The 24,658-nt window shown below is 60.9% G+C and overlaps 1 protein-coding gene across 1 annotated transcript; it reads right to left on the bottom strand.

Annotated features, from left to right (window-relative positions):
• Positions 1–878: 878 nt before the first annotated feature.
• LMJF_27_0500 (putative calpain-like cysteine peptidase) lies at positions 879–19,373 on the bottom strand (the record flags this gene model as incomplete). Its single annotated transcript, XM_003721808.1, has 1 exon — positions 879–19,373. One exon carries the CDS (start codon positions 19,371–19,373, stop codon positions 879–881), a length of 18,495 nt encoding a protein of 6,164 aa, XP_003721856.1.
• Between the last annotated feature and the right edge of the window lie 5,285 nt (positions 19,374–24,658).

The raw sequence follows: 24,658 nt of genomic DNA, 5'->3' as shown, positions 1-24,658 counted from the left end.
AAGTGGTTCGGACACGATCTCCCTCCTCTGGCTAAGCACTCGTCATCCATCACAGAGCGGCCCCCCGCGCCCCATTTTTGTTTTTTGGCTCTCTTTTCCGTTCTTTAGGCTCCTTGTGTAGCGAGAAGAACATACAATAAAAAGAAGCGAACAAACCCAAAAAAAAAAATTAGTAACAATAACACACAACGAAAACAACCAACAGAGATAGGGCACATATGCACACATCTCTACATCTATATATGTATGTGTATATGCATATGCATGCATGTATGTGTACGGCATGTGCTACACGCCCATCGGTGCGTGAAACCAACAGCGAGCAGCGAGCGAAAAAAAAAAAGAGAAGCGCTGGTATGCATGTAAGAAAAGGCGTAGGCACCGGGACTGCTATGAACCCCTTCACCTTCGACGCAATGAGAGAGAGAGAGATAGAGAGAACACCGGGGAGGAGAGGAAGTACTCCTTCTTTGTTCGGCGCTGGGCGGACAAAGACACACACACACACACGCATACGCACACGCATCTAAACAAATAGACGTACGTATCCATGCACGTAAAGAGACGTACGGTGCCGTCTGTCAGACAACAGGCAGAGTACCCGAACGGTTGCACCACATACCGTACTCGTGAGCATACACACCGATACAGCGCACGCCGGTAGCAACGCAGTAAAGAGCGTGACGACGGCATCACCACATAAGAAGCGGAGCTCGATCGCAGAAGGGACTCGCCGGCGGCAAAGAGTCCTGACAATCGGAGTCGCTGGCGACGATAGAGGAAGAGAGAAGACTACTCCCTCACCCTGATATCCGCCTTCGCAGAGTCTCTTGATGCACCTCCCCGTCTATCCTCACCTCAGCAGCAGCGCTGTTGTTTTAACGGCGGCCGCGGCTGGAGCGGTGTCCGACTTCTTCGCGGCTGCCACGACGGCTGCTAAGAGACCGCTGGTTGATCGGCGGCAGGGAGTCAGTGCGGCGCACGTTGCTTCCAGCGCGGCTGGCACCACGCGACGCGCCCGGGGCCGTCGCCGTGCGCGACAGCGTGGGAAAGCGCGACTGCGCCTGTGCGTTCAGCGGCTTCGCGTCCGGCGCGACCGGCACGAAGTCGGCGCTCACGTCCGTTGGCGTGTAGATCTCCAGGTTCGCCGTGCACGGGTCCCCGGTGGCAGACACCGTACAGTTCACTAGCAACGAGTAGCGGCCGCCTTGCGGGGCCTTGAAGATGAGCGCGTGCTCGCGCGCGTTGCTCGAATCGCCTGTCGTGCCGATCTTGATGCCGTACTCGTTGAAGACCGTCATGGTCACTTCGTCCTCGGCCACGGCATCGCCCTTGCGGATGCTGTTTGGGTCCGATATCTTTGTCTGGTGCAGTAAGATGTGCACGTCGCTCGCATCGTTCACCATAAAATCCAGCCGCTCGCCCTCTTCGTCGCCGGGATGCAGGCTGAGGCTGGTGCAGAGCGGCTTCAACGTGAGGCCAGCGTGTCGCAGTGGCGTCAGTGTGACCTTGGCCATGTCCGGGTAGATGGAGACGAAGAACTCGCCCATCGTGCCCCGGTCTTTAGTGTACGGGATAAGGTAGCACGTCGAGCTGGGCGGCAGCTCCATCTCGGCGCACACTTCGCGCGAGTCCAGCATCATGCCCTTCTGCAGGAACTTGTGCGTGCCATTCGTTATAAACGGCGTTGGCGGCAGCTTTGCATTCGATGGCTGCATGAGAGTGAGCCCGGTGTAGGGGTACTGCTTACAGTTCGTCTCGTCCACGTAGAGCGGGTGCGTGTGGCGCACCTCGGCGAGGATCGTGGCTGGTCGCGACGTCTTATTCTCCACGAGGTAGATGGGGTTGCTGCGGAAGGTCGTGTACTTGGACGTGCCACCAGCCGTATAGTCGTTCCACTCACCAGGAGAGCTGAGGCGATCTCCGCAGTTGATATGGCAGCGCTGCATGCAGCTGAAGTTGCTGAGGAAGGTGGACAAAGGCATGTAAATCATGTCGCTCTCGTCCGGCGATAAGCTACACGCTCGCTTCACATCCGCCGTCCAGTTGCTGTCGCCCTTGCGCAGCGGTCCGTTGTAGTGCGGGGCATCCGTGTAGCAGTTGTGCACCTTGATCACGATATCCAACGGATCGCTTGTGCACGGCTTCACCTCCACCACGTCCATCAGCGCGTAGCTGCACTGCGGATGCAGACCGTCTGGCACGCTGCCGTTAGCCACGCACACAAACACGTCACCGCGGTCGAGATCCTCCATGACACGGCGCCAGAAGGCCGGCGTCGTGTAATCGCCCATGTTCGTCGCCGCAGCGTGCTTCGGGTCCTCGAGAGAAATGTGCAGCACCGGGCGGCCCGTCAAATCGCGCAGCGTATCGTGGGCATTGCAGTTGTTGAAGTTCTCGTAGCCGCCGACGAACTTGGCGTACGCCTTCTCCAGCAGCAGCGGGTACCACATGCGTGACGGCACTTGCGTAAACTTCGGTTCCCGCTTATCGTCGCACGGCACGCGGTCGTCCACCTCCACTGTGACCGGCGAGCTGTCCGGGTTGAAGAGCGTCACGCGGTAGGGCTGGTTCTGCGGGTGCGCCTTGTCTTGGAAGAGACGAGAAATGAGCACCGTGTGACGCGCCAAGGCCGCGATGAACGGGGCGAGGAAGCCCATGTCCTGCGGGGCGGACGAGACGTCCGACGGCAGTGTGGTGTCCGGCGTCACCGGATCGTACACACCCTCCGGGTACAGCTCGCGAATGCGCGGCCATTGCTCGGCTATATCCTCGTTTGCCTCGTGGAACACCGCGTCCTGGTAACCCTTCTTGTCCCTGGCCAGCTCGCGCGCACGGTTATTGAGCTGCTCCTCGAGATCCTTGATGGTCCTGGAGTTCTTTGCAGGGTCCTTGTTGAGCTTGCGCCGGTCCGCCTCCATGCCGTGAAAGTCCGGATCCGTGTCGAGCGGCAGCTCCTCCAACGGCACACCCTCCGGCTCGGGGTCGAGGTAGGCGCGGTCCTTCTTGAGGTACTCGCCGGCGATGCGGTCGACGTGGTCGTTCAGAATGCTTTCCAGCTCGCGCACCCTGTCAGCGTTCTTTGGGTTTCTCTTGGCCTCGCGACGCGCCAGCTCCGTTTTTCGGAACTCCGGATCATCTTCGAGGGCGAGGTCGACTAGCGGCACACCGCGCGGTTCCGGGTTGAGGAAGTTCCGGTCGTCCGCCAACTGGCGCTTTGCCAGTACGTGGGCGCGGTTGTTCATGTCGTCCTCCATGTCCCGAATCGCGTTTGCGTTCTTGCGCGGGTCCTTGCGCAGCTGCCGCAGCTGCCTCTCCATGTCCTTGAACGCCTTGTCCCTGTCCAGCTGCATGTCCTTCAGGAGAATGCCCTCCGGCCTGGGGTCGAGGAAGGCGCGCTCCTTGTCCAGCTTCTGCTGCGCCAGCTGCTCAGCGCGGTCGTTCAGCTGATCCTCCAGATCCTTGATCGCCTTTGCGTTGCCACGCGGATCCTTCTTCAGCGCCCGCCGCTTCTCCTCCACATCGCGGAAGGTCACGTCCTCGTTAAGCGGCAGCTCCTCCACCGGCACACCGAGCGGCTCTTTCTCGAGGTAGTCGCGGTCCTTCGCAAGATAGTCCTTGGCCAGGTCATGTGCGCGGTCGTTCATGCGTTCCTCGAGGTCCTCGATGGCGTCCTTGTTCTTTGCTGGCTGCTTCTTCAGCGCCCGCAGGTCCCTCTCCATTTCGTGAAACTCCTTGTCATCTGAAAGCGGCAGGCGCTCCAGTTGCACCCCCTCCGGCTCCTGGTCCAGGAAAGCACGCTCCTTCGCCAGAAAGTCGCGCGCGATGTCATCGATGCGCGCGGCGATCTCCCGCTCGAGGTTGCGCAGCGCATCGGCATTTCGCTTCGGGTTCTTCTTGATGTCCCGGCGCTTGCGTTCCAGTGGGTTGAGGATCGGGTCGTAGTTGAGTGGCAGCTCTTCCAGCGGTACGCCGAGAGGCTCCTGCTCCTGATTAGCAAGCTCCTTGCGCCGTAGGTCCTTCGCGAGGTCGTCTGCGCGGTTGTTGAGGTCGTCCTGCAGCTCTGCAATCTTACCCGCATTGCTGCGGGGGTCCTTCATAGCCTTCATCAGCTCGTTCTCCATTTCGCGGAAGACCGGGTCGCGGTTGAGAGGGATGTCGGCGATGGGCACATTCTGCGGCTCCGGGTTCAAATAGCCGCGGTTCTTGCTGAGAAACTCCCTTGCGATGCCGTGGACACGGTCGTTCATCCTCTCCTCCAGGTCCTTCATTTCAGGGTCTCGGCCCCTTCTGGTGTTCTTCAGCGCCTGACGCTGCTTCGCCAATGCGTTGAACTCCGGGTCGTCGCTGAGCGGGAGGTCCGCCAGTGGCACGCCCTCCGGCTCAGGGTCGAGGAAGGCACGGTCCTTCGCCAGTTCGACCTTGGCCAACTCATGGGCTCGCTCGTTCATGCGCTTTTCTAACGCTGTCACCTTCTTCGCGTCCGCCCTCGGGTCCGTCTTGGTCTTGTAGCGCGCAATCTCCGCGTCCTTGAACTCCGGATCCGTGTCGAGCGGCAGCCGCTCCAGCGGCACACCCTCCGGCTCCTGATCCATGAAGTCGCGCTGCTTCGCAAACTCCTCCTTCGCCAGCTGGTGCGCGCGGTCGCTCATCTTGTCCTCCAAGTCGCGAATGACGTCCTTGTTGCGCTTTGCCGCACGCGGGTCCTTGGAGCGCCGGCGCCGCTCGGCTTCGAGGGCGGCGAACTCCTTGTCCGCATCGAGTGGGACGTTGGCGATGGCCATGCCTTCCGGCTCAGGATCCAGGAAGGCACGCTCGTTGTCGATTACGTCATCGGCGATCTCGCTGGCGATCCTGTCCATCTCATCCTTGATGAGCTGTATGTCCGTCGTCGGCAGACGGCGGCGCTTTGCGTCGCGCTGCCGGTTCGCCGCGTCGCGGAACCTCAGGTACGTGTGGAGGTTCAGGTCCTCCTTGGGGATGCCACGGTACGCCGACCGCGGCAAGCATGCGAGGTCCTCGGCCACCACGCCCTTCGCCAGCTCGTGGGCCCGGTCGTTCATGCTCTCTTGTGTGTCGGCGATGGCGTCGGCGTTGCGCCGGGGGTCCTTCTTGAGCTTGCGTAGGTAGTCCTCCAGTCGCAGAAATTTCGTGTCGCCGTCTAGTGGCACGTCGGCGATCGGAATACCCTCCGGCTCCGGGTCCAGGAAGGCGCGGTCTTTCTGACGCTGATCCTTGGCGAGCTCAGCGGCCCGGTCGTTCAGCGCCTTCTCCAGGTCGGCAATCTTGGCTGCGTTACCCTTCGCGTTCTGGGCCTTGAGGACGGCGCGCTGCAGCTCCGCGTGGCTGTACTGCGGGTCGGAGTCCAGCGGCAGATAGCCGACTGGCACGCCCTCCGGGTTGGGGTCGAGGTACTTGTCGCGGGCGCCCTTCAGCAAGTTCTCTCCCAGCTCGTCCGCACGGTCCTGCATCATGCCCTTGAGGTTGTCGATGGCGCTAGCGCTGCGTTTAGGGTCTTTGTTGAGGCGCCGCAGCTGCTGCTCCATCTTTGCGAACGCCGCATCCTCGTCCAACGGCAGTAACGCCTTCGGCACGCGGTGCGAGGTGGGGTTGAGAAAGCCGCGAGCCGCCTCCTTTTCAGCCTTGGCCAGCTCGTGCGCGCGGTCGTTCAGCTTGCCTTCCAGGTCCTTGATCGTGTCCGCGTTGCGCTTCGGGTCCTCCTTCAGCTTCGCGCGCTGCGCCTCCAACTCGCGGAACATCGCATCCGCGTCGATCGGCACATCGGCGATCGGCACATTCTCCGGCTCGGGATCGAGGTAGCCGCGGTCACCCTTGAGCAGGTCGCGCGCCAGCTCGTGTACACGCTTGTTCATACAATCCTGCAGGTCAGCAATCTTGTCCGCGTTGCGCTTCGGGTCCTGTTTCGCCTGACGTAGCTGCTTCTCCAGGCTCGTGAAGAGCTTGTCACTGTCAAGCGGCAGCTGAGCCAGCGTGATGCCCTCCGGTTCAGGATCCAGGAAGGCGCGGTCGCGGTCGATCTGGGCCTTGGCCAACTCATCTGCGCGGTTGTCCAGCTTCGCCTGGAGGTCCTTGATCTTGGGGTGGTTCGGTTGCTCATTTTTCAGTCGGCGCAGCTCGGGCAAGTGGGACGCGAACTCTGCATCATCGTGCGGGTTCAGCGACTCCAGCGGAATGCCGCGCGGCTTGCCGTCCAGGTTGCGGAGATCCTCCTTCTTCTGCACCTCAGCGAGCGTCTTGGCGCGGTCGTTCAGCTTGTCCTCCAGGTCCTTGATCTTGTTGGCATTCTTCTTCAGGTCTTGCGCCTTCAGCTTGGCGCGCTCCACCTCCATCTGATGGAACTGCGGGTCTTTGTCGAGGGGCAGATCCGCCAGAGGCACGCCCTCTGGCTCAGGGGCAAGGTAGTCGCGGTCGCCATTTAAAGCGTCCTTCGCCAGGTCGTGAGCGCGGTCATTCAGCTTCTCCTCCAAGTCTTTGATGGCCACCGCGTTCTTCTTCGCGTTCTTCGCCTTCAGCACCGCACGCTGCACCTCCATCTCGTGGAACTCCGGGTCCTCGTTGAGCGGCAGCACACGCAGCGGCACGCCCTCCGGATTGGGGTCCAGGTAGTCGCGGTCGCCCTCCAGCATCTGCTTCGCCATCTCGTCTAGCCGTTCGTTGAGCATGTCGCGCGTCGGGTCGCCGTTGGTGCCGCCGATGTCGAGCGCCTTCCTCAGTGTGTTGTTCGGGTCACGGCGCTGCAACGCGAGCGACGCGAACGTCTCGTCTTCATGCGGATTCAGCAGCTCCACCGGTATGCCGCGCGGTGCCTCGTCCAAGTCCTGCAGGTCGCGCGCTCGCTGCTCCTTTGCCAGCTCGTGCGCCCGGTCGTTGAGGCGACCCTCAAGGTCGGCCGCCTTCGCCTGGTTCTTCTTGGGTTCCTGCAGCAGCAGCTTCGCGCGCTCGACCTCCAGCCGGTGGTAGAGCGGGTCGGAGTCGAGCGGCAGCGACTCGACCGCAATGCCCTCCGGCTTCGGGTCGAGGTACATCGGGCGGTCGCCCGCAAGCGCCTCCTCCGCCAGCTCGTGCGCGCGGTCGTTCATGTCCTGCTCCAGGTCCGACACCTTCTTGGGGTCTGCCGACGGGTCCGCCTTGAGCAAGCGCAGCGCGTTCACCATCCGCGCAAACTCGGGATCGTCGTGCGGCTTCAGCATCTGCACCGGGATGTCCTCCGGCGTCGGGTCGACCGCGCGCAGGTCCTCGGTGATCTGGTCCTCTGCGAGCTGGTTCGCGCGGTCGTTCAGCTGATCTTCCAGGTCGTGAATTGCGGCGGCATTCCTGACCGCATCCTTTGTCTTCAGCGTCGCACGCTTCGCCTCCAGATCGCTGAACTGGCGGTCCGTGTCAAGCGGCAGCACGTCGAGCGGAATGCCGAGCGGCTCAGCGTTGAGGTAGCCACGGTCGCCCTTGCGTTGCTCCCGCGCCAGCTCGCAGGCACGCTCGTTCAGCGCTGCCTCCAGGTCCTTAATGGCATCCTTATTGGCCTTCGGGTTCTTGCTGATCAAGTCCAGCCGCTCCGCTTCCAGCTGACGGAACTCTGGGTCCACGCACAGCGGGAGCGCCGCCACCGGGATGCCCTCTGGAGTAGGGTGCAGGTACTGCGCGCGATCCTGCTCAAGGTACTGCTCGGCGAGCTCCTCGAGAATCTCATCCAATTTCGCTTGCGTATCGTTCAGCCGCGACTGGGCGCGCGGGAAGCCCTCCTTCTTCTGCGCCCGCAGCTCCGGCAGCTTCGCGGCGAAGCGCGGGTCGTCATGAGGGTTCAGCAGCGACACGGGTACCCCGAGCGGGGCGTTGTTCAGGCCACGCAAGTCCTCCCGCTTCTGCGCCTCAGCCAGCTTGTGTGCGCAGTCGTTGAGCCGCCCCTCGAGGTCGGCGATCGCCTGCCTGTTTTTCACCGGGTCCTGCGCAATCAGCACTGCACGCTGCACCTCCATCTCGTGGAACTCGGGGTCCTCGTCGAGCAGCAGCATCTCCACCGGCACGCCTTCCGGCTCAGGGTCGAGGTAGCCACGGTCATTGCCGAGCATCTCCGCCGCCATCTGGTTCGCCAAGTCGTTCATCTGCTCTTGAATGGAGGCAAGCTTGTTAGCATTGCGGCGTGAATCCTTGCGGAGCTCGCGAGCGCGCGTGGCCAGGTTGTGGAAGTCCGGGTTGTTATGTGGCCTCACCGCTTCAATAGGAATGCCACGCGGCTTCGGGTCAACGTTCTTCAGGTCGTCCTTTAGCACCTGCTGCGCGAGATCGTGCGCCCGCTCGTTCAGGCGGTCCTCGAGATCCTCGATTTGCTTCGCATTCTTGGCCGGGTCCTTGAGCGACAGCTTGGCGCGCTCAACCTCGAGGCCGCTGTAGATGCCGTCCGTATCCAGTGGCAGGTCCGACAGCGGCACACCCTCCGGGTTCGGGTCCAAGTATGACGAGCGATCCCCACTTAGCGCATTCTTGGCTAGCTCGTGGATGCGCCCATTTAGCTCGCTTAGCAGGCTCTGCGCCTTCTGGGTATCGCGCAAGCTCTTCTTGGCGCGACGCAGCTCCGGCAGAATCCTTGCTACCTGCGGGTCCTCAAGCGGCCGCAGCAGCTCCAGCGGAATCCCCAGCGGGCTCGTGTCGACGCCGTCAAAGTCGCTTTCCTTGAGGTGCTTAGCCAATTCGTGCGCACGGCTTCCCATCTGGTCTTCAAGGCTCTTGACCTTGTCGGCGTTCCTGCGCGGGTCTTTTGCCTTGAGGTTGGCGCGCTCCTGCCGCAGCTGCTGGAAGATAGGGTCCGACTCCACCCCTACCTCCTCCAGCGGGATCCCCTCCGGCTCCTTGTCCAGGAACCAAAGGTCACCCTCGACCTTCTCCTTTGCCAGCACCTCTAGGCGCGCGTCCATATCAGTGAGCACCTTCTCCGCCTCAGGGGAAGCACCCGCGCTGGCCTTCTCCAGCTTCCGTAGCTGGTCGACAAGGGCCGAAAACTCAGGGTCGTCATATGGCCTCATCGCCGCCGTCTCGATGCCGTTATACTGGGGTGCGAAGTGCGCTAGTTCCTCCGCCTTCTTCGCCACCGCCAGCTCCACCGCGCGGTCGTTGAGCCTGTCCTCGAGGTCGGCGATGCGGTGCTGGTTGCGCCGCGGGTCCTGTGCCTTGAGCTTCGCCCGCTCCACCTCCATCTCGGCGATCTCCGGGTCTTTGTCGAGCGACAGGTACTCCAACGCAACATTTTCCGGATTCGGCTCGAGGTAGCCGCGGTCGCCCTCCAGCAACTGACGCGCCAGCTCATTGGCGCGGTTGTTCATCTCGTTCTCCACACTCCAGATCGCCTCGGCGTTCTTCTTCGGGTCCTTTCTCAGCGCGCGCAGCTGCGGGATCATGCCGGCAATCTTCGGGTCCTCCACCGGCTTCAACAGCGCCAAAGGGATTCCCTCAGGCTCAGGGTCGCAGCCGGCGAGGTCTTCCTCCAGCTGCCTCCTCGCCAGCTCGTGCGCGTGATCGTTGAGCCGCTGCTCGAGGTCCTTGATGGCGCGTGCGTTGCGCTTCACGTCCCTCAGCTTCAGCCGGGCGCGCTCCACCTCCATGTCGTGGAACTCCGGATCGCTGCTGAGCGGCAAGTCGGCAAGCGCCACGCCCTCCGGCTCAGGATCGAGGTAATCGCGGTCCATCGTTTCCTCCGCCATAGCGCGCACGCGGTCGTTCATCTTGTCCAGCATCGCCAGCTTCGCCTTCGGGTCGGCGATGGGGCTCTTTTTCAGCGTGCGGATCTGCTTTACCGCCTCCGCGAACTGGGAGTCCGCGTGCGGGTTCAGCAGCTCTACCGGCAGCCCGCGCGGGGCCGAGTCCACACCGCGAAGGTCCTCGGCAAGCTGCTCACGCGCCAGCTCGTGCGCGCGGTTGTTCATTTGGCCCTCTATGTCCTTGATCTTTGCGGCGTTGCGGCGCTGGTCCTGCGCCTTCAGCTTGGCTCGCTCCACCTCCAGTCTGTGGAACTCCGGATCTGTGTCGAGCGGCAACTCCGCGAGCAAGACGTCCTGCGGCGCAGGGTCCAGGAACGAGTGGTCGCTCCCAAGCATCAGCTTGGCCAGCTCGTGAGCACGGTCGTTCATTTTCTCGTCCAGCTTCGTCAGCAGCTCCGAATTCTTGCCCGAGTCCTTCGCCAGCTGCCGGTGCTGGTTCACCATCTTCGCAAACGCTGGGTCGTCGTGTGGGTTCACTAGAGTGATGGGCAGTCCTTCCGGCACCTGGTCGAGGTTCTCCAGGTCCTTCGCGCGCTGCTGTTCCGCCAACTCGTTCGAGCGCTCCCGCAGCCGATCCTCCAAGTCCCTTATCTTGGCTGCATTGCGGCGCGGATCCTGCGCCTTGAGAACGGCGCGCTGCGCCTCTATATCGTGGAACTGCGGATCCGTGTCCAGCGAGAGCAGGTCCAGCGGAACGCCCTTCGGCTCTTCCTCCAGGTAGGTGAGTCGGTCGCCGCGCAGCTTCTCGCCAGCCAGCTCGTGAGCGCGGTTGTTCATGGCGTCCACCACCTGCTGAAGGTCTTCCGGCCGCGTCCTCGGGTCCGCCTTCATGTCGCGAAGCTGCGGCAGGCACGAGGCAAACTTTGCGTCGGAGTGCGGGTCCATCACATAGAGCGGGATGCCCTCTGGCTTAGGGTCCAGCCCGCGGAGATCCTCCTGCTTCTGTGCCTCAGCGAGCTGGTTGGCCCTCTCGTTCAGCTGATCCTCGAGCTCTTGGATCTTCTTGGCGTTCTTCACAGGGTCGCGGGCCTTGAGTTTCGCACGCTCAACCTCGATCCGGTTGAACTGCGGGTCGGTGTCCAACGGCAGGTACTTGAGCGGCACGGCAGCCGGCTGCGGCTCAAGGTAGGAACGGTCCTGCTTCAGCATCGCTTCCGCCAGCTCGGCGCCGCGGTCGTTCATGCGATCCACCGTCTCCCTGATGGCTGCTGCGTTCCGCTTCGAGTCACTTTTCAGGTCACGCAAGTGCTTCGCGCAGTTATTGAACTCGACGTCGTTGTGCGGAATAATCACGGCGTACGGGATGCCATGCGGGTCCGGCTCCAGAGCGCGCAACTCACCCTCCTTCACCTCCTTCGCCAGCTCGTGAGCGCGGTCGTTGAGCTGGTCTTCGAGTGCGGCAATCGCCTTCTGGTGGGCGCGCGGATCCTCGGACTTCAGCTTCGCACGCCGCGTCTCCAGCTCGTGGAACACGGGGTCCGTGTCCAGCGGAAGGTGGCAGAGGTCCACCCCGTCTGGCGCCTGGTGGAGATAGCCGCGGTCACCCCGCAGCAGTCGCTTCACCTTCTCATGAGCCATAGAGTTGAGCTCGTCCTTGAGGTCCTTGATGCCCTGGCGATTCGCCACGGGGTTCTTCTCAAGCCGCCGCAACTCCGCCTCGGCGTTTACGAAAGAGGGGTCGTCGCCGAGCTTGAGCAACTCCATCGGCACACCCTCCGGCGTGGCATCCACATACTGCTTGCGGGCCGCGTTTGCCAGCTCTTCGGCGCGCGCGTTCAGGCGATCTTCGACGTCGGCGAGCCTCTCAGCGCTCTTCTTTCCGCCGCTCGGCCCCTTGCGCAACGCGCGCGCCTCATTCTCGAGGGCGCTGAAGACGGGGTCTTCATTGAGCAGCAGCGTCTCCAGCGGAATGCCGTTCGGGGCCTGGTTCAGCGGGCGTCGCTCCATGTCGTGCACCGCCTGCGCAATCTCCCTCGCGCGCTCGTTCATCTGGTCAAGCAGCCGCGACGCTTTCTTCGCCTTGGTAGGGTTGTTCTTCGCGTCGCGGTACATGTCCTCCAGCTCGTGGAAGTGCGGGTCCTCGTCGAGGTAGGGGTTCAGGTCCTCCGACGGAATGCCAAGCGAGTTCGGCTCCATATCGCCCCGGGCATCCATCTTCACCTCCCTCGCCATTTTGCGCAGGTGATCGTTCATCTGCTCCTCCACCGCGCGAATGGCACGGTCGTCCTTGACTGTGGCGCTTTTCAGAGCCGCGCGCTTCAGCTCGAGGGAACGGAAGGTCTGGTCCAGATCCAGCGGCAGCTGGCGCTGCGACACACCCTCCGGCTCGGCCTCCAGGAAGATTCGGTCGTTCTTCAGTGCCTCGGCCGCCAGTACGTCGGCTCGGTCGTTCAGGGCGTCCTCGGTTTCTCGGATGGATTGCGCGTTGCGCACCGGGTTCTGGCACAGCTTCGCACGCTGCGCCTCCAGCCGGCCAAACTCCTCATCCGTGTCGAGCGGCAGCTCCACAATCGGCACGTTGCGCGGGGCTCTGTCGAGGTACATGTCCCGGTCCCGCGCGTTCTTCATTTTGGCCAGGTCGTGCGCACGGTCGTTCATCATCTGCTCCAGGTCGCGCAGCCGGTCCTGGTCGGCGTAAGGGTCCTTCCTTGACCTGCGGTACTGCTCCTCGATGCCGACAAACGTCGGATCGTCGTCGAGGCCGAGGTCGTTCAGCTTGCGACCCTCCGGCTCCGGGTCGATGTAATCCACACGCTCCTCGGCGGCTTTCTCCTTGGCCATTTCCATCGCCAAGGCGTGCAGGTCCTCCTCCGCGCCCTTGATGGTCTGCGCGTTCTTCTTCGGGTTTGCGCGCATCTCCAACAGCGCTGACTCCTTCTGCAGGTACTCGGGGCTCCTTTCCAGCGGTAGGTCCTCTGGCGAGAAGCCGAGCGGGTTGCCGAGATTGGCACGCTCCTCCCACCGCAGCTTCGCCGCGACGTCGGCGGCGCGCTTCTGCATGGCGTCGCAGAGGTCGCGGCCTTTGTCAAGATCACCGTCACCGTTGGCGGCTATCTGAGCCACTTCCAAATCTGTGAACGGCACATCGTCGTCGAGCTGCAGTGCCTCTCGCGCAATGCCGCCAACACGTGGCGGCAGCACGCTTGCGCGCACCTGCTGCTTCAGCGCCTTGGCCATATCGTTCGCGTGCTGGTTCATCGCGTCCTCAAGTTCACGCACCTTCGGAATCAGCGCACGCGAGTTCTGGCTCTGCGCACGGAGCGCCATGCGCTGCGCCTCCATTCTGCCAAACTCCTTGTCCTTGTCCAGCGGAATGTACTTGAGTGGGATGTTCTGCGGCGCCTCGTCCATGAAGGCGCGGTCAGCCTGAATCTTCTCCTGCGCCAGTTCCTCGGCGCGCAGGTTGAGGGCGTCCTCGATTTCGCCGATTGCCTTCTTGTTCTTCGCAGGCTGCCGCATCAGGCGCGCGCGCTGCGCTTCCAGATTGCTGAACTCATCGTCCGTGTCGAGCGGCAGCTCCTCGAGCAACACGCCCCTCGGCTTCATGTTCATGAAGTCGGGGCGCTCCTCGCGGTTCATCTCCTTGGCCAGTTCGTGCGCCCGGTCGTTCATCAGCTCTTCGCAGTCTGCCACGTCCTGCGGGTTAGCCTTCGGGCTCTTTTTCAGATCACGGTACTGCGCCTCCAGCTTGTGGAACTGCGGGTCGTCGTTCAGCGGCAGGCTCTCCACCAGGCGGCCCTCCGGCTCGGGGTCAAGGAAGCCGCGCATCCGTGCCAGTTCCTCGGCCGCCAGCGCGTTCACCATGTCGTCCATTTCGCCCTGTAGCATTTTGATCGCCGCGGCGTTCTTGTAAGGGTCCTTATTGAGGGAGCGCAGGCGCTCTTCCTTAGCGATGAAGACCGGTGTGCTGTCCAGCGGCAGCTCCTCCAGCGGGATGCCGAGCGGGCACGGGTCGAGGAAGGCGCGTTCCTTGGCGAGCTTCTCCTTGGCGAGTTCGCCGGCACGGTCGTTGAGCGCCTCCTCAAGATCCTGAATCGCCGTGGCGTTCTTATGCGGCTGCTCCTTCAGCAACAGGCGCTGCACCTCCATGTCGCGAAACGGCTGGTCTGCGTCCAGCGGGAGCTCCGTGTACGGGATGCCGCTAAATCTGGCGTCCAGGAACCTGGGACGCTCCTTCTCCTTTAGCGACTTGGCGAGCTCGTGCGCGCGGTCGTTGAGCAGGTTCTCAATTTCCGCGATCGGCTTCGTGTTGCGGCGCAGGTCCTTCTTCAGCTTCGCGCGCTGCGCCTCCATCTCGGCAAAGGCAGCATCGCTGTCCAGCGGAACTAGACGCAGTGGCACGCCCTCCGGCTCGGGATCGAGATAGTGGCGGTCGCCCTTAAGCTTTTCTGCCGCCAGCTCCATGGCGCGGTCGTTTAGGTCCTGCTCCGTGTCGGCAATGCCGCGCGCGTTGCGGCGCGGGTCTTGCTTCTGCTGCTGCCGCTTCACCTCCAACGAACGAAACAGCGGATCCTCGTCCAACGGCAGATCCTCCACCGGGATACCCTTGTACGCGGTGTCCATGTAGTCTGGTCGCTCGGCGACGTTCATGTCGTGCGCGATCTCGAGCGCAACATCGTTCATACGGTCCTCCATACTCACCACCTTGCTCGTATCGCCGCCACGGTTCAGTACACGGCGGCGCTTCGTATCGAGTTCCTTGAACTCCGGGTTTTCCAATAGCGGGAGTAGATGCACAAGGCGGCCTTCAACTTCGGGGTCGAGGAAGTTGCGGTCGCGCGCCGCCTCGGCGGCCGCCAGAGCGTCCACCATGTCACTCATGTCGGCCTTCAGATCGGCGATTGCCGCGGCACTGCGGCGCGGGTTCTTCTGCAGCGCACGTAGCTCGCTCTCCTTCCGCAGGAAGTCGTCGTTGTAATCCAGACACAGCTTCTCCAGCGGCACACCGTATGGGTCTTGGTCAAGGAAGGCGCGCTGATTCACCTGCTGGTCTTTGGCCAACTCCCGAGCTCGATCATTCAGTTCGTCCTCGAGCGTCTTGATGTCGTCGCGGTTGCCCAGAGGGTCCTCCTTGCGCAGCTGCAGACGCTCAACCTCCTTCAAGTGGAACTCCGGGTCGGTGTCGAGCGGGAGATCGGTCACCGGAATACCAAGTGGCACGGGGTCTAGGAACAGCTCGCGTTCGTCGCTCTTTAGCATACCAGCCAGCTCATGCGCTCGGTCGTTGAGCGTTCGCTGCAGGTCCTTGATCGCCTTCGCGTCGCGCTTTGGCTTGCGGTTGAGAGCGCGCAGCTCGTCCTCCATGCGGCTAAACGCCTCGTCCTCGTTCAGAGGCAGCAGGTCCAGCGGCACGCCCTCTGGCTCGGGGTCGAGGTAGGTGCGCTCCTTCTTGTGCATGTCCTTCGCCATCTCGGTAGCGCGGTCGTGCATCTTGTCCTCCATGTCGTTGATCTTGCGCGCGTTGGCGGCAGGGTCGCTCAGCAGGCCAGCGCGCGCCTGTGCCATTTCCCCGAAGGCGGGGTCGTTCAGCAGTTCGATGTCGTCCCGTGGGATGCCCTCATACTCGAGATCCATGAAGCCCAAGTCGGTGCCGGCCGACGTGTCGGCCAGGGCAGCGGCGCGCTCGCGCAGCTCCTCCTCGACCGCGCGCACCCTGCCGGCGTTACGCGGGTCCTTCTTGAGGTTGTGGCGCTCGCGCTCCGCGTTCATGTACTCCGGGTCACTATCCAAGAGTGGCGCCAGTTTCTCGATGTCTTGCCCAATCAGGTACTTGCACCGGTCCTTGCCCAGCAAGGCCCTCGCTAGCTCGTGTGCGCGGGAGTTCATCTTTCGCTCGAGCGCCAGAATCTCGTCCTCGTTCCTGTGCGGCTTGTGATGGAGACGCTTCAGTGCGTCCAGCTGCTCCTGAAACTTCAGGTCCTCTTCAAGCGGAAGGTCCGCCAGCGGCACCCCCTCTGGCTCGGGGTCGAGGAAGGAGAGGTCCAGCTCGCCGAGCTCGCGTGCGTTCTCAGGGGCCTCGGTGATACGCACGTGCGCGCGCTCCTGCGCGACAACCTCCACCTTGCAAGGTACATCTCCCGTGCCAGAGGTGCAGTTCACGCCAATAGCGTAGCGACCCGGCTTGCTCACGTGCTGCACGAGGCCGATCTCGCGATTGTTCGTCGCCTGCGTGCTTGGGCTGATGCGCTTGTCGTTTGCGTCATAGAGATACATGGAGAGAAAGTCCTGCGCGATCGCGTCACCGCCACTCACGTGCTTGAACGGTTTCTCCTGCTTTAGCAGAATGTGGAGGTCGGTGGGTACATCAACCAGGATGTCCACGCGCGCATGGCCCCTGTTCATCAGGTCCAGATGCGCGATGGCCGGTAGTTGGCGTGCCACATCGGTGTTGAGACGCTCAATGTCTAACTTATCGTTGTCGCCCTTGCGCAGAAACCAGTATGAGAAGATGAACTTGCCCCTGTCGCGCCGCATGCCGGTGGGGATGATGTAGCACAGCGAGTCGGCAGGGATCGTCATCACATCCGCCACCTCACGGTTGTGCAAATACAGGCCAGAGCGCAGGCGGCGGTGGTTGTTTCCGGTAACCAGGTACGTCGGAATGCGTTCCGCACTGATGCTTTCCGCCAAGACAAGTGCACACTGTATATAGTTCAGCTCGTGATTTGTCTGGCGATGCAGCAAGTGTCGCTGATCCGGCTGACGAATCATGCCAATGATCTGCACCGGCTCCTCCGTCTTGTTGCGCACCACGTACAGCGGATTCGAGCGCCACGTGACGAGCGAAACATTGCCTCCGCTGGTCGTGTCGCCCCACTCACTGTTGAAGTTGTAGCTCGGGCCCAGTGGTGCCTTGATGTAGCCCTGCTGCACATTCGCAAACACGTCAAGAAAGACATTCGCAGGAATGTAGAAAATATTGCGCTGCGCTGGGTTGCAGATCGACCGCATCTCCGACGTCCAGCTTGAGTCGTCTCTGTGCATCGGACCCGTGTACGGCGAGTCCTCATACGGGTTGTACATCTTCACAAGCACATCCGCAGGGGTGAGGTTGATGGCGTTGCGTGTCTCGATGAAGCCCAGCACCGCGTAGCTGCCCTCGTGGTGCAAACCATACTGCTCCGCCTGCTCACCCAGCGCCAACGCAGCCAGCGCTGTCTGATCCAGCTCGTTGTTCAGGTCGCGCCAGAACTGCGCGCTCTTGATGTCGTAGTTGACCACCTTCGCCTTGTCTGCCTCCATGGGAATGAAGATAACAGGGCACCCACTGAAGTCGTGAAAGACCTCGCCCTCAGAAATGTCCTCGAGGTTTTGGTAAAGCGTGTAGAACTTCGCGTACGCCTTCTCCAGCAGCAGCGGCCACCAGTGGTGCGTCGGCGAGCGGCAAAACACCGTGTCGCCCTTCACCATCGGAATGCGGTCGTCGATCTCCACCTTGATCCACTGCCCGTAGCGGTGGAACTGGAACGTGTAGCGGCCGTCCTTGCGCGGGTTCTTCGAGATGAAGCAGTTGCGGATCACGTCGGGGTGGTGTTCCAGCAGTGCCGCGAACGCCGTCAGCGTACTGCAGTCGTAGTGGTCGCCCTGCCCGAACTGGTCGCGGCTCAGCTCGTTCGGCAGCAGCGGCCTCGTCTTGCCTTCCGGGTAAAGGTCGCCGATGTGCACCCATGGCTCGCTCGTGGCGCCACGGTTGTCCACGTAGAAGCGCTTGTCCTCGAACGGGGAATCGCTTTCGGCCTGCTCATCGTGGTGCGCCACATCGAATACAACGGGGGCGTAGTCGATCGGGTTGTCCACGAGGGCGGCGTCGTCGCCTTCGTCGATGATGTCCTCATCGTCGAACATCGTGGCATCCTCTGGTGGGTCGACGATACGTACGTTCGAGGCATGCGAGCCAACGATGGTGATGTAAGCCGGCACCTCGCCCTTCGCGCGCGGGCACGTGATGGAGATGGCATAGCGACCGCTGCGGGGGAGGCGGTGGATGATGCTAATCTCGCGGAAGTTCGTGGCAGCGTGCACGCCGGCTATCTTGCGGTCCGTGTCGTCGTAGAGGTACATGCCCATGTAGTCCTCGGTCATGGCGTCGCCGCCGGACTTGCTGACATAGGGCTTTGTTTGGTGCATGAGGATGTGGATATCTGTCCCTTCATCGACGTAGAAGTCAACACGGTCCTTTTCCTTCTGGCACAGCTCTACGTTCTTGGTGGCGCAGTTGGCCCAGTTCATGCCAGGGATGGCCAGTTTGTTGATGGTCAAGTCACTGTAATCGACATCCTTCATGCGGTACAGGGCGAGGGTGAACGGGCCGTCAGCGCCCTTGTGCATGCAGGAGGGGACGAGATAACACAACGAGTTGGGGGGAATCGTAATGGCATTCGCCACCTCGCGCGAGTTGAGGAAGAGGCTCTTGTGAATGGGCTTGTGGTTGTTTCCAGTCACCCAGAAGGTCGGAATCGGGTTGGCATAGGAGTAGTGGATCAGCACCATGCCACACTGGAGATACTTGGTCATCTCATCTGGGGAAGTGAAACGACGCTGGTCCTCCTGCTTGATGACCACAACGATCTCAAACGCCGTACTACCGCTGTTGCGGACGAAGTAGAGCGGGTTCTTGCGCCAGGACACACTCGTCGGGTTGCCGCCGGCCGACTCACCCTTCCACTCGTCGTGGAAGTACGTCGCATCCGCCTCCACCGGGGACATGTAGCACAGCTGAACAGAGTTCATGATCTTGAGAAAGGTGTTGAGCGGCAGAAAAATGGAGCGCTCGTCGTCGACGTCATGCTTGGCGCGCTGTTTCCCATCCCAGGTCATATCCTTCGAGTTCAGCGGTCCTTTGTAGAGGTACTCCTCGTCCTCGAAGGGGTTGTGCAGATGAATAACTATGTCGTTGATGGAAGAGGTGCCGGTCAGTGAGAAGATCTCGAGCACGCCGTACTGCTGCTCGCGCTGCAGACCCATCGTCTCGAGCTCGATGTCTTTGGTGAGCACGGAGGCGATGAATTGTCCAGACTGGATGCGCTGCGCCAAAACCAGCCAGTAGAAGCCCTCCGTCACCTCGGCACCGGCGGCCTTGGCCAGCTTGGCGTCCATGGGGATGTTCAGCACCGGGTTGCCTGTCAGGTCGTGGAATGTCTCCTGCAATGTGCAGCCCTCGAGGTGGTCGTAGGCCGTGTAGAACTTCGCGTACGCCTTCTCCAGCAGCAGCGGCCACCAGTGCTCAGTCGGGGAGCGAACATAGAGCACCTCGCCTTCTTCCATGGCGATGCGGTCGTCGATCTCGACCTTCACCCACTCCTGTCCGCGGAAGAACTGGAACGTGTAGCGGCCATCCTGGCGCACCTTCTTCGTCACAAAGCAGTTGCGGATCACATCCGGAAAGCGGATCAGCGTTGCAAGTGCCGAGAGCATGAAGCATTCATAGTGGTTACCCTGACCGAACTGCTCGCGCGAGAATACTTCGGGCAGCAGCGGCTGGTTCACACCAGCTGGGTACACCTCCGTAATGCGCTGCCATTCCCTGGCAATGTGCGCGTTCTCGCGGTCGAACACGGCGTCGGAGAACAGCTTGTTGCTGTCAGGAACTTCCTCGACGGACATGGCGCAACTCGGTTGCAGAGACCGGTCGAGGCACACACCTGCACAAATGTAGAGAGGCACGAGAAACAATGCAGAGCAGAGAGGATTGTCGAAGATGGGGTGGGGCGGGGTTCAAGAGCGGAAGGGGGCGAAATAAGCGGCTAAAGATACGAAAGTCCAGAGTAGAACACACAGGGAGGGAGGGGGTGTGCCAAGGGGCTGCACACAGTGGTGTCGATGGTTGCGTTTCGTGAGACCCGACACAGGAAACAAAACAAAAAATAAGAATCGGATGCGCTCCTCCGTCACGTTTCTAGTACCGCTGTGCGCAGGTCCTTTCGTAGATAAGGACAGCCGTAGCAGTCGCACCGCAATGTAACGGAAACCAGCGAACAAGCTAAAGAAAAAAAGGGGGGGGGGACGGGGAGGGGGTGGTGTGGCGGTGAGGAAAGGCGTGCGGGATAAGACGGCGAAGGATGACAAGGCGGCACGGCAAAAGGGGCGATACAGTTGAGGTGGTGGTGGTGGGGGTGGGGGGCGGAAACCGTGGCCTCTCGGGAACGCGCTCGAGACCGTGGCCAAGTCACGCAGAGGCACGCACGTACCCGATTACAGGGACAATCCAAAGCCGGGCAAACACAAAGAGAGACTATGAAGGGAGGCAAGCGCGCACTGCGCCGTGGAGGAGGAGGGTGGAGAAAATATATATATAAACAAGCGGCGTTGCCTGTGCGGAAGATGAATGGGCGAGGGCGGGTGTCCAGCGTACAGACACAGCTCAGGTTGAGTGTGAGAGAGAATGCGTGACCGGAAAGAGAGCGCTGTATATTGATGGGTTTCGGCAAAGCAGAGAGAGAGAGAGAGACAGACAGGCGTAGAATGTGGCTGAGGGGCGTGGAACGTGGGCAACGCAGAAGCTGAGGGGAACAGCACGAGTGCCACGGAACCGAAAGCCGAATAAAAAAAAAAAGCAGAGCTCCAGCCACCCTCGTTTGACGCGCCGCCCTCTCTTCCTCCGTCTGTCTTTGTTGTATGTTTCCCTTGTTCTTTTTTCGAACGGCACCTCTGCACTGTTTGAGCGACACTTGCCTTGTCCAGTATGCTTTCTCGAGCGGCAATGCGTTGCGCCTTTTGCACACGTACGGGGGGTCGAGGAAGGGATTGAACGAGGCGCACCACAACGCAACAGCACCGACGCACCAATGCGGAGTGAGGGAGAGAGAGGAGGGGAGTGAGTGAGAGATACGAGATGTTGACGGCGTTCCGTTGTTCGAATAAACCAATCGAAGAATCCACCACGCACACGCGCGCACAGGTAAAGGAGAAACGGCAAGAAAAGAAAATGGTGGGATTTGGACTGCGGGTGGGTGCGTGCCGAAAGAGTGCAAGAGAGAGAGAGAGAGAGAGAAGGAAAGGGGGAGGCAGTGCGCACGAGAAGGTATGGTATGCGTATGCAGAGAGGACATCGGTGCTGAAGTGAAGTGTGATGGACCACCATGCGCACTCCGGCACCCTCGGCTACCGCCACTCGGCACGACCAGAGAGGTGAAGAGAGAACAGGGGCATGAGGCTGCCTTGCTTTCTTCGGGTACCATCCACAAGTGCGAAAGCAACGCTGCCTCTTCTCTCTCCACCGCGGCGGTGCTCCACAGTAACGTGAGCAGGGGAAGAGGACGGCGACGGTAAACAGAGGTCCCACAGAAGCGCATGTTGGGCCAAAGGAATCGGTTCTATCGGCTCGCGTGCTGTGCTGCCTTCCCCATTCCCTTTTCGCCTCTCACGACGCAATAGCCACGGGCACAAAGGAGCACCGGCGAGAATGCGCTGCGTTCATCTTGGCCCGCAGCCGGTGTTGGCTGGCGGGCAACATATCCCTGTGAAGGCGACGCGTGTCGTTTCCCTTTTTTTTTGTTTCGGTGGTTGTTCTTGAATGGGCGAGTATGTCATGCTGGTCGTCTTCTTGTCGCCGTGAAGCGCGAACAGGTGCGTGGCGGGTCCAAAGACACTGAAGAGAAAATGAGCAACAAAACGCTCAACGGCGAAGCCCGTGAAGCGAAACGTGAAGCGAGCGAAAGGTGAAGCGCGGACACACAGACACACAGGCGCCACATAACCACAACGGCGTGAAGAGCATAAAGCTGCGAAGCGCCGACGCAGGCGCATGCACGTACACAGACATACTCACCTCCGCAAGCACGGATAGGGATAGCGACGTGCATCACGGAGAGAAGCGCGCGCCAAAACCGACACGAGCGGTAGTGGAAGAGTCTTGGTAAGTTGATGTCCTTTTTTTTGTTGTTTCTAACGGCCCCCTCAGCGACGAGCAAGCTAGCAATCATATACACTGCAACCACAGCTCACGCGCTGCTGTGGTGCTGCGGATACATCCCGGTCCTATAGGAGACGGCATGTGCCGCCGAATCGGGCCATGCGTATAACCAGCTCCTTCTGTCCTTCCTTGCCCCTTCTTGCGGCACCTGCTTCACAATCCGTGCCAGACGGACCTGGGTGTCGGCTGCACACCTTGATCCAAACGGGCCCCATCCGAAGTCCTGCTCTAGCGCAGAGGCGGTGGCGCTCATCCTGCGGATGGCAGAGGACAGTCCAGGTGCACACCGGATGGGCTCGAGGAGCAAGTTGGCCGGTCGCAGGTCAGGACCCTCTGGGTTGCCGAGAGCTCAGCCTGCATGCCATGCTTCCTCCTCAGTCGCCTCAAGCTGCGGCTCCCCACAATTTGGTGCCGTGACGCTTCACATCGGAGCCTGGAGGATTCGGTGGTGTAGCTCGGGGTACTCCCGCCATGCTTCCAGCACCTGTGGCTCATCAGGCTACCCGGCTGCACGTAGGAGGCGCCCCATGCCTCTGCACGCATGCGGTTTCGGGTGGTTCGGTTGGCATCTCTTCGCGCCTTTTCTGCACATCACTCTCACTCTCCTGACCTCTGCATGCTAGGCGTGAAGGTGACACGCGATGTTAGCTATAGCCGGCAGCGCGTGCGCACAGTGCTCGCATTTTCGGATCCTGAGGCCCGCTTCAGGGCAACGTGGATGTCTGAATGGCTTGCCTACATGTGCCGCGACAGGTGTGGCGCTGCCATGAGTCTGTGGCGGCAGGGGGCACTCCACCCTCTCCTGAACCCGCACGCCTTTGATAGGGGTGGAAGTGTTGATGGGAAAGAGGGCCGTGCTTGAGCATGTTCCTTCACCAACGGATTATGTTCGACGCCGCCGCCATGCTTTTCCTCTCTTGCTGCATCGTGGTGGTGAAAACCCGGACCACCAAATGCCCTACAGGCCTGTTGAGGAGAACTGCGCCTCTTGCAGAACACAGACTCGCGCATAGCGAATTCGTCAAAAAAAAAAACGGTCAGCCAACTGCAATGTCAATGCATGCAGAGCGGGCTACGGCCAGGATCACGCTTAGCATCCGTGCAATGTAGCTAACGCGGGGAAAAAACAGCAGGTGAGTGTGTACATTTGCTGTATAGTCGACGCAATTCGTAGTGAGCCGGTACAAACATGAGCATCCCGACCGCAAGTCGCTTCGGCACGGCGACTGCCCAGGCTGGGGTGGCCGGCACCATCAGAGGGACCAAGTAGACAGAAGAAACCACGGCAAAACAAGTCGGTGAAGCCACCACACTGGGCAGCACCGGAGAGCGAGGCACTCCATCACACTCCACCACCCAAACGCGCGACGCGAGAGTGAGGGGTGTGTCTGCAGGAAGGTTTCGAAGGAGAACAGCGCACGACGCCCACTTTCCTTCAGCAGCTGGCAAGCAGTGTGAGAGCGGCGGCGAAAAGGAGACGACTAAAAAGGAGAGGCGTGACATCACCTGGAAGGAAAGGGAGGAAGAACGTAAAAGGACGCCCGAACAAACAAACACCAGTGGGAGAAACCAACGAAGCGAAAAAGAGAGGGGACATGCAGAGAAGACCCGATAAGGCCTCCGCCACAGCGGCAGCGCATCATATACAACGGCAAAGGTGAGCAAAAGAAATCTAGAAACAAGCAACGTTGTTTCTAGCTTCGAAAAGGTGGGAGGAGTCGTGGGCGAAGAACGAAATATATAGATATAGATAGATAAACAAAGTAAGAAGCAGTCCTTGTAAGTAGAGGGTCACGCAGAGCGCACGAGCGCTTGCCATGTCCTCTTCCCTCGACCTCCACCCCACATCACCCCATCTCTGCATATGCATGTGTGATTGTGAGCGAGGCATGGTGTGTTGGGGCGGCAGTGACCGTGTGTACGAGGACCTTCCATGATCGACGGCGTTCTTCTGGGCTGAAACCCCCTCATTCTGAGAAAAGAAACACGTCAGGAAATGGAAGAGCCTGAGGCGAGGCGGAGCGGCCTTGCAGGCAAAAAGCGATCACAAAACATAGACAAGGAAGCTGGGAAAGAAGTCTGTACGGGAGTGTCACAGACATGCACACGCGCACACAGGCACACAGACGGAGATCACCAGACTGCATCCCTCAATGCAGGCAACCTCCTCCGTCTCTGCAGGCCTTCAGCCGGATCTAGGGGGGTCACTCCGAGAGTCGCCAGCATCAGCAACCGCGTCCCCCTTTCGTGCAATAGAGTTTCGCTGTTGAGCCACACACAGATGGTCGGCTGCATCTCTTCTCCACTGCCCGCGCTTCACGACACGGAGGCTATGAAGACGAGCTCGAGAGATGAAGCAACTCAAATAATAATCCAAACAAAAAGCAATGCACGCGCACATGATATTCTAAGCGTGCGTCTACAAAAATAGGGTGGACTTGTGGGGTTTCCTTGTGTTCGTGTTTGCTTTTCTCCCGCGTTCCAGCCAACCCGCCCACTTGCCTCATGCGCGCACACCCACACTGCAGCCACTGAAGCCGCACGGTCTCACGAAAAGATGGAGGCAGCTACGCCCAGCCAGTCGCCACAAGCATAAGGGCTTTCGAGAGAGCGAAGCAAGACCTTGAAGAGACGGCGAGTGGCAAACAAGCAAAGGCTCAGCGCGGGAAACGGGGGGGGGGCGATACCTCGCGACGTGCACTCCCTCAAGAGCACGCCACAAAACTCGTCCGTCCGGCGTGAGCGCTTCGTAGCAGTCTCCACCTTCCGCAGGCTTGAGCCGTCGTCTGGGATCCATGACTGCCCTCTCAGGCGCTCGGCTTTGCTCGTTTTCTTTCCTCTCATTCTTCTCGTCCCCCTGGCCAGTCACACGGTGCGCGCCTCGCAATGGTAGAACGGCACCTGCAGCACACGTGCGCACAAGCACGCGGAAGCGGAGCTCCCCTCAGAACTCCGCACCGAAGCGCCTATCTGCTCC

The sequence above is a fragment of the Leishmania major genome, chromosome 27 (assembly GCF_000002725.2).
Source record: "Leishmania major strain Friedlin complete genome, chromosome 27".
Classification (NCBI taxonomy): Eukaryota; Euglenozoa; class Kinetoplastea; order Trypanosomatida; family Trypanosomatidae; genus Leishmania; species Leishmania major.
This window is presented reverse-complemented; position numbering and strand designations above follow the sequence as displayed.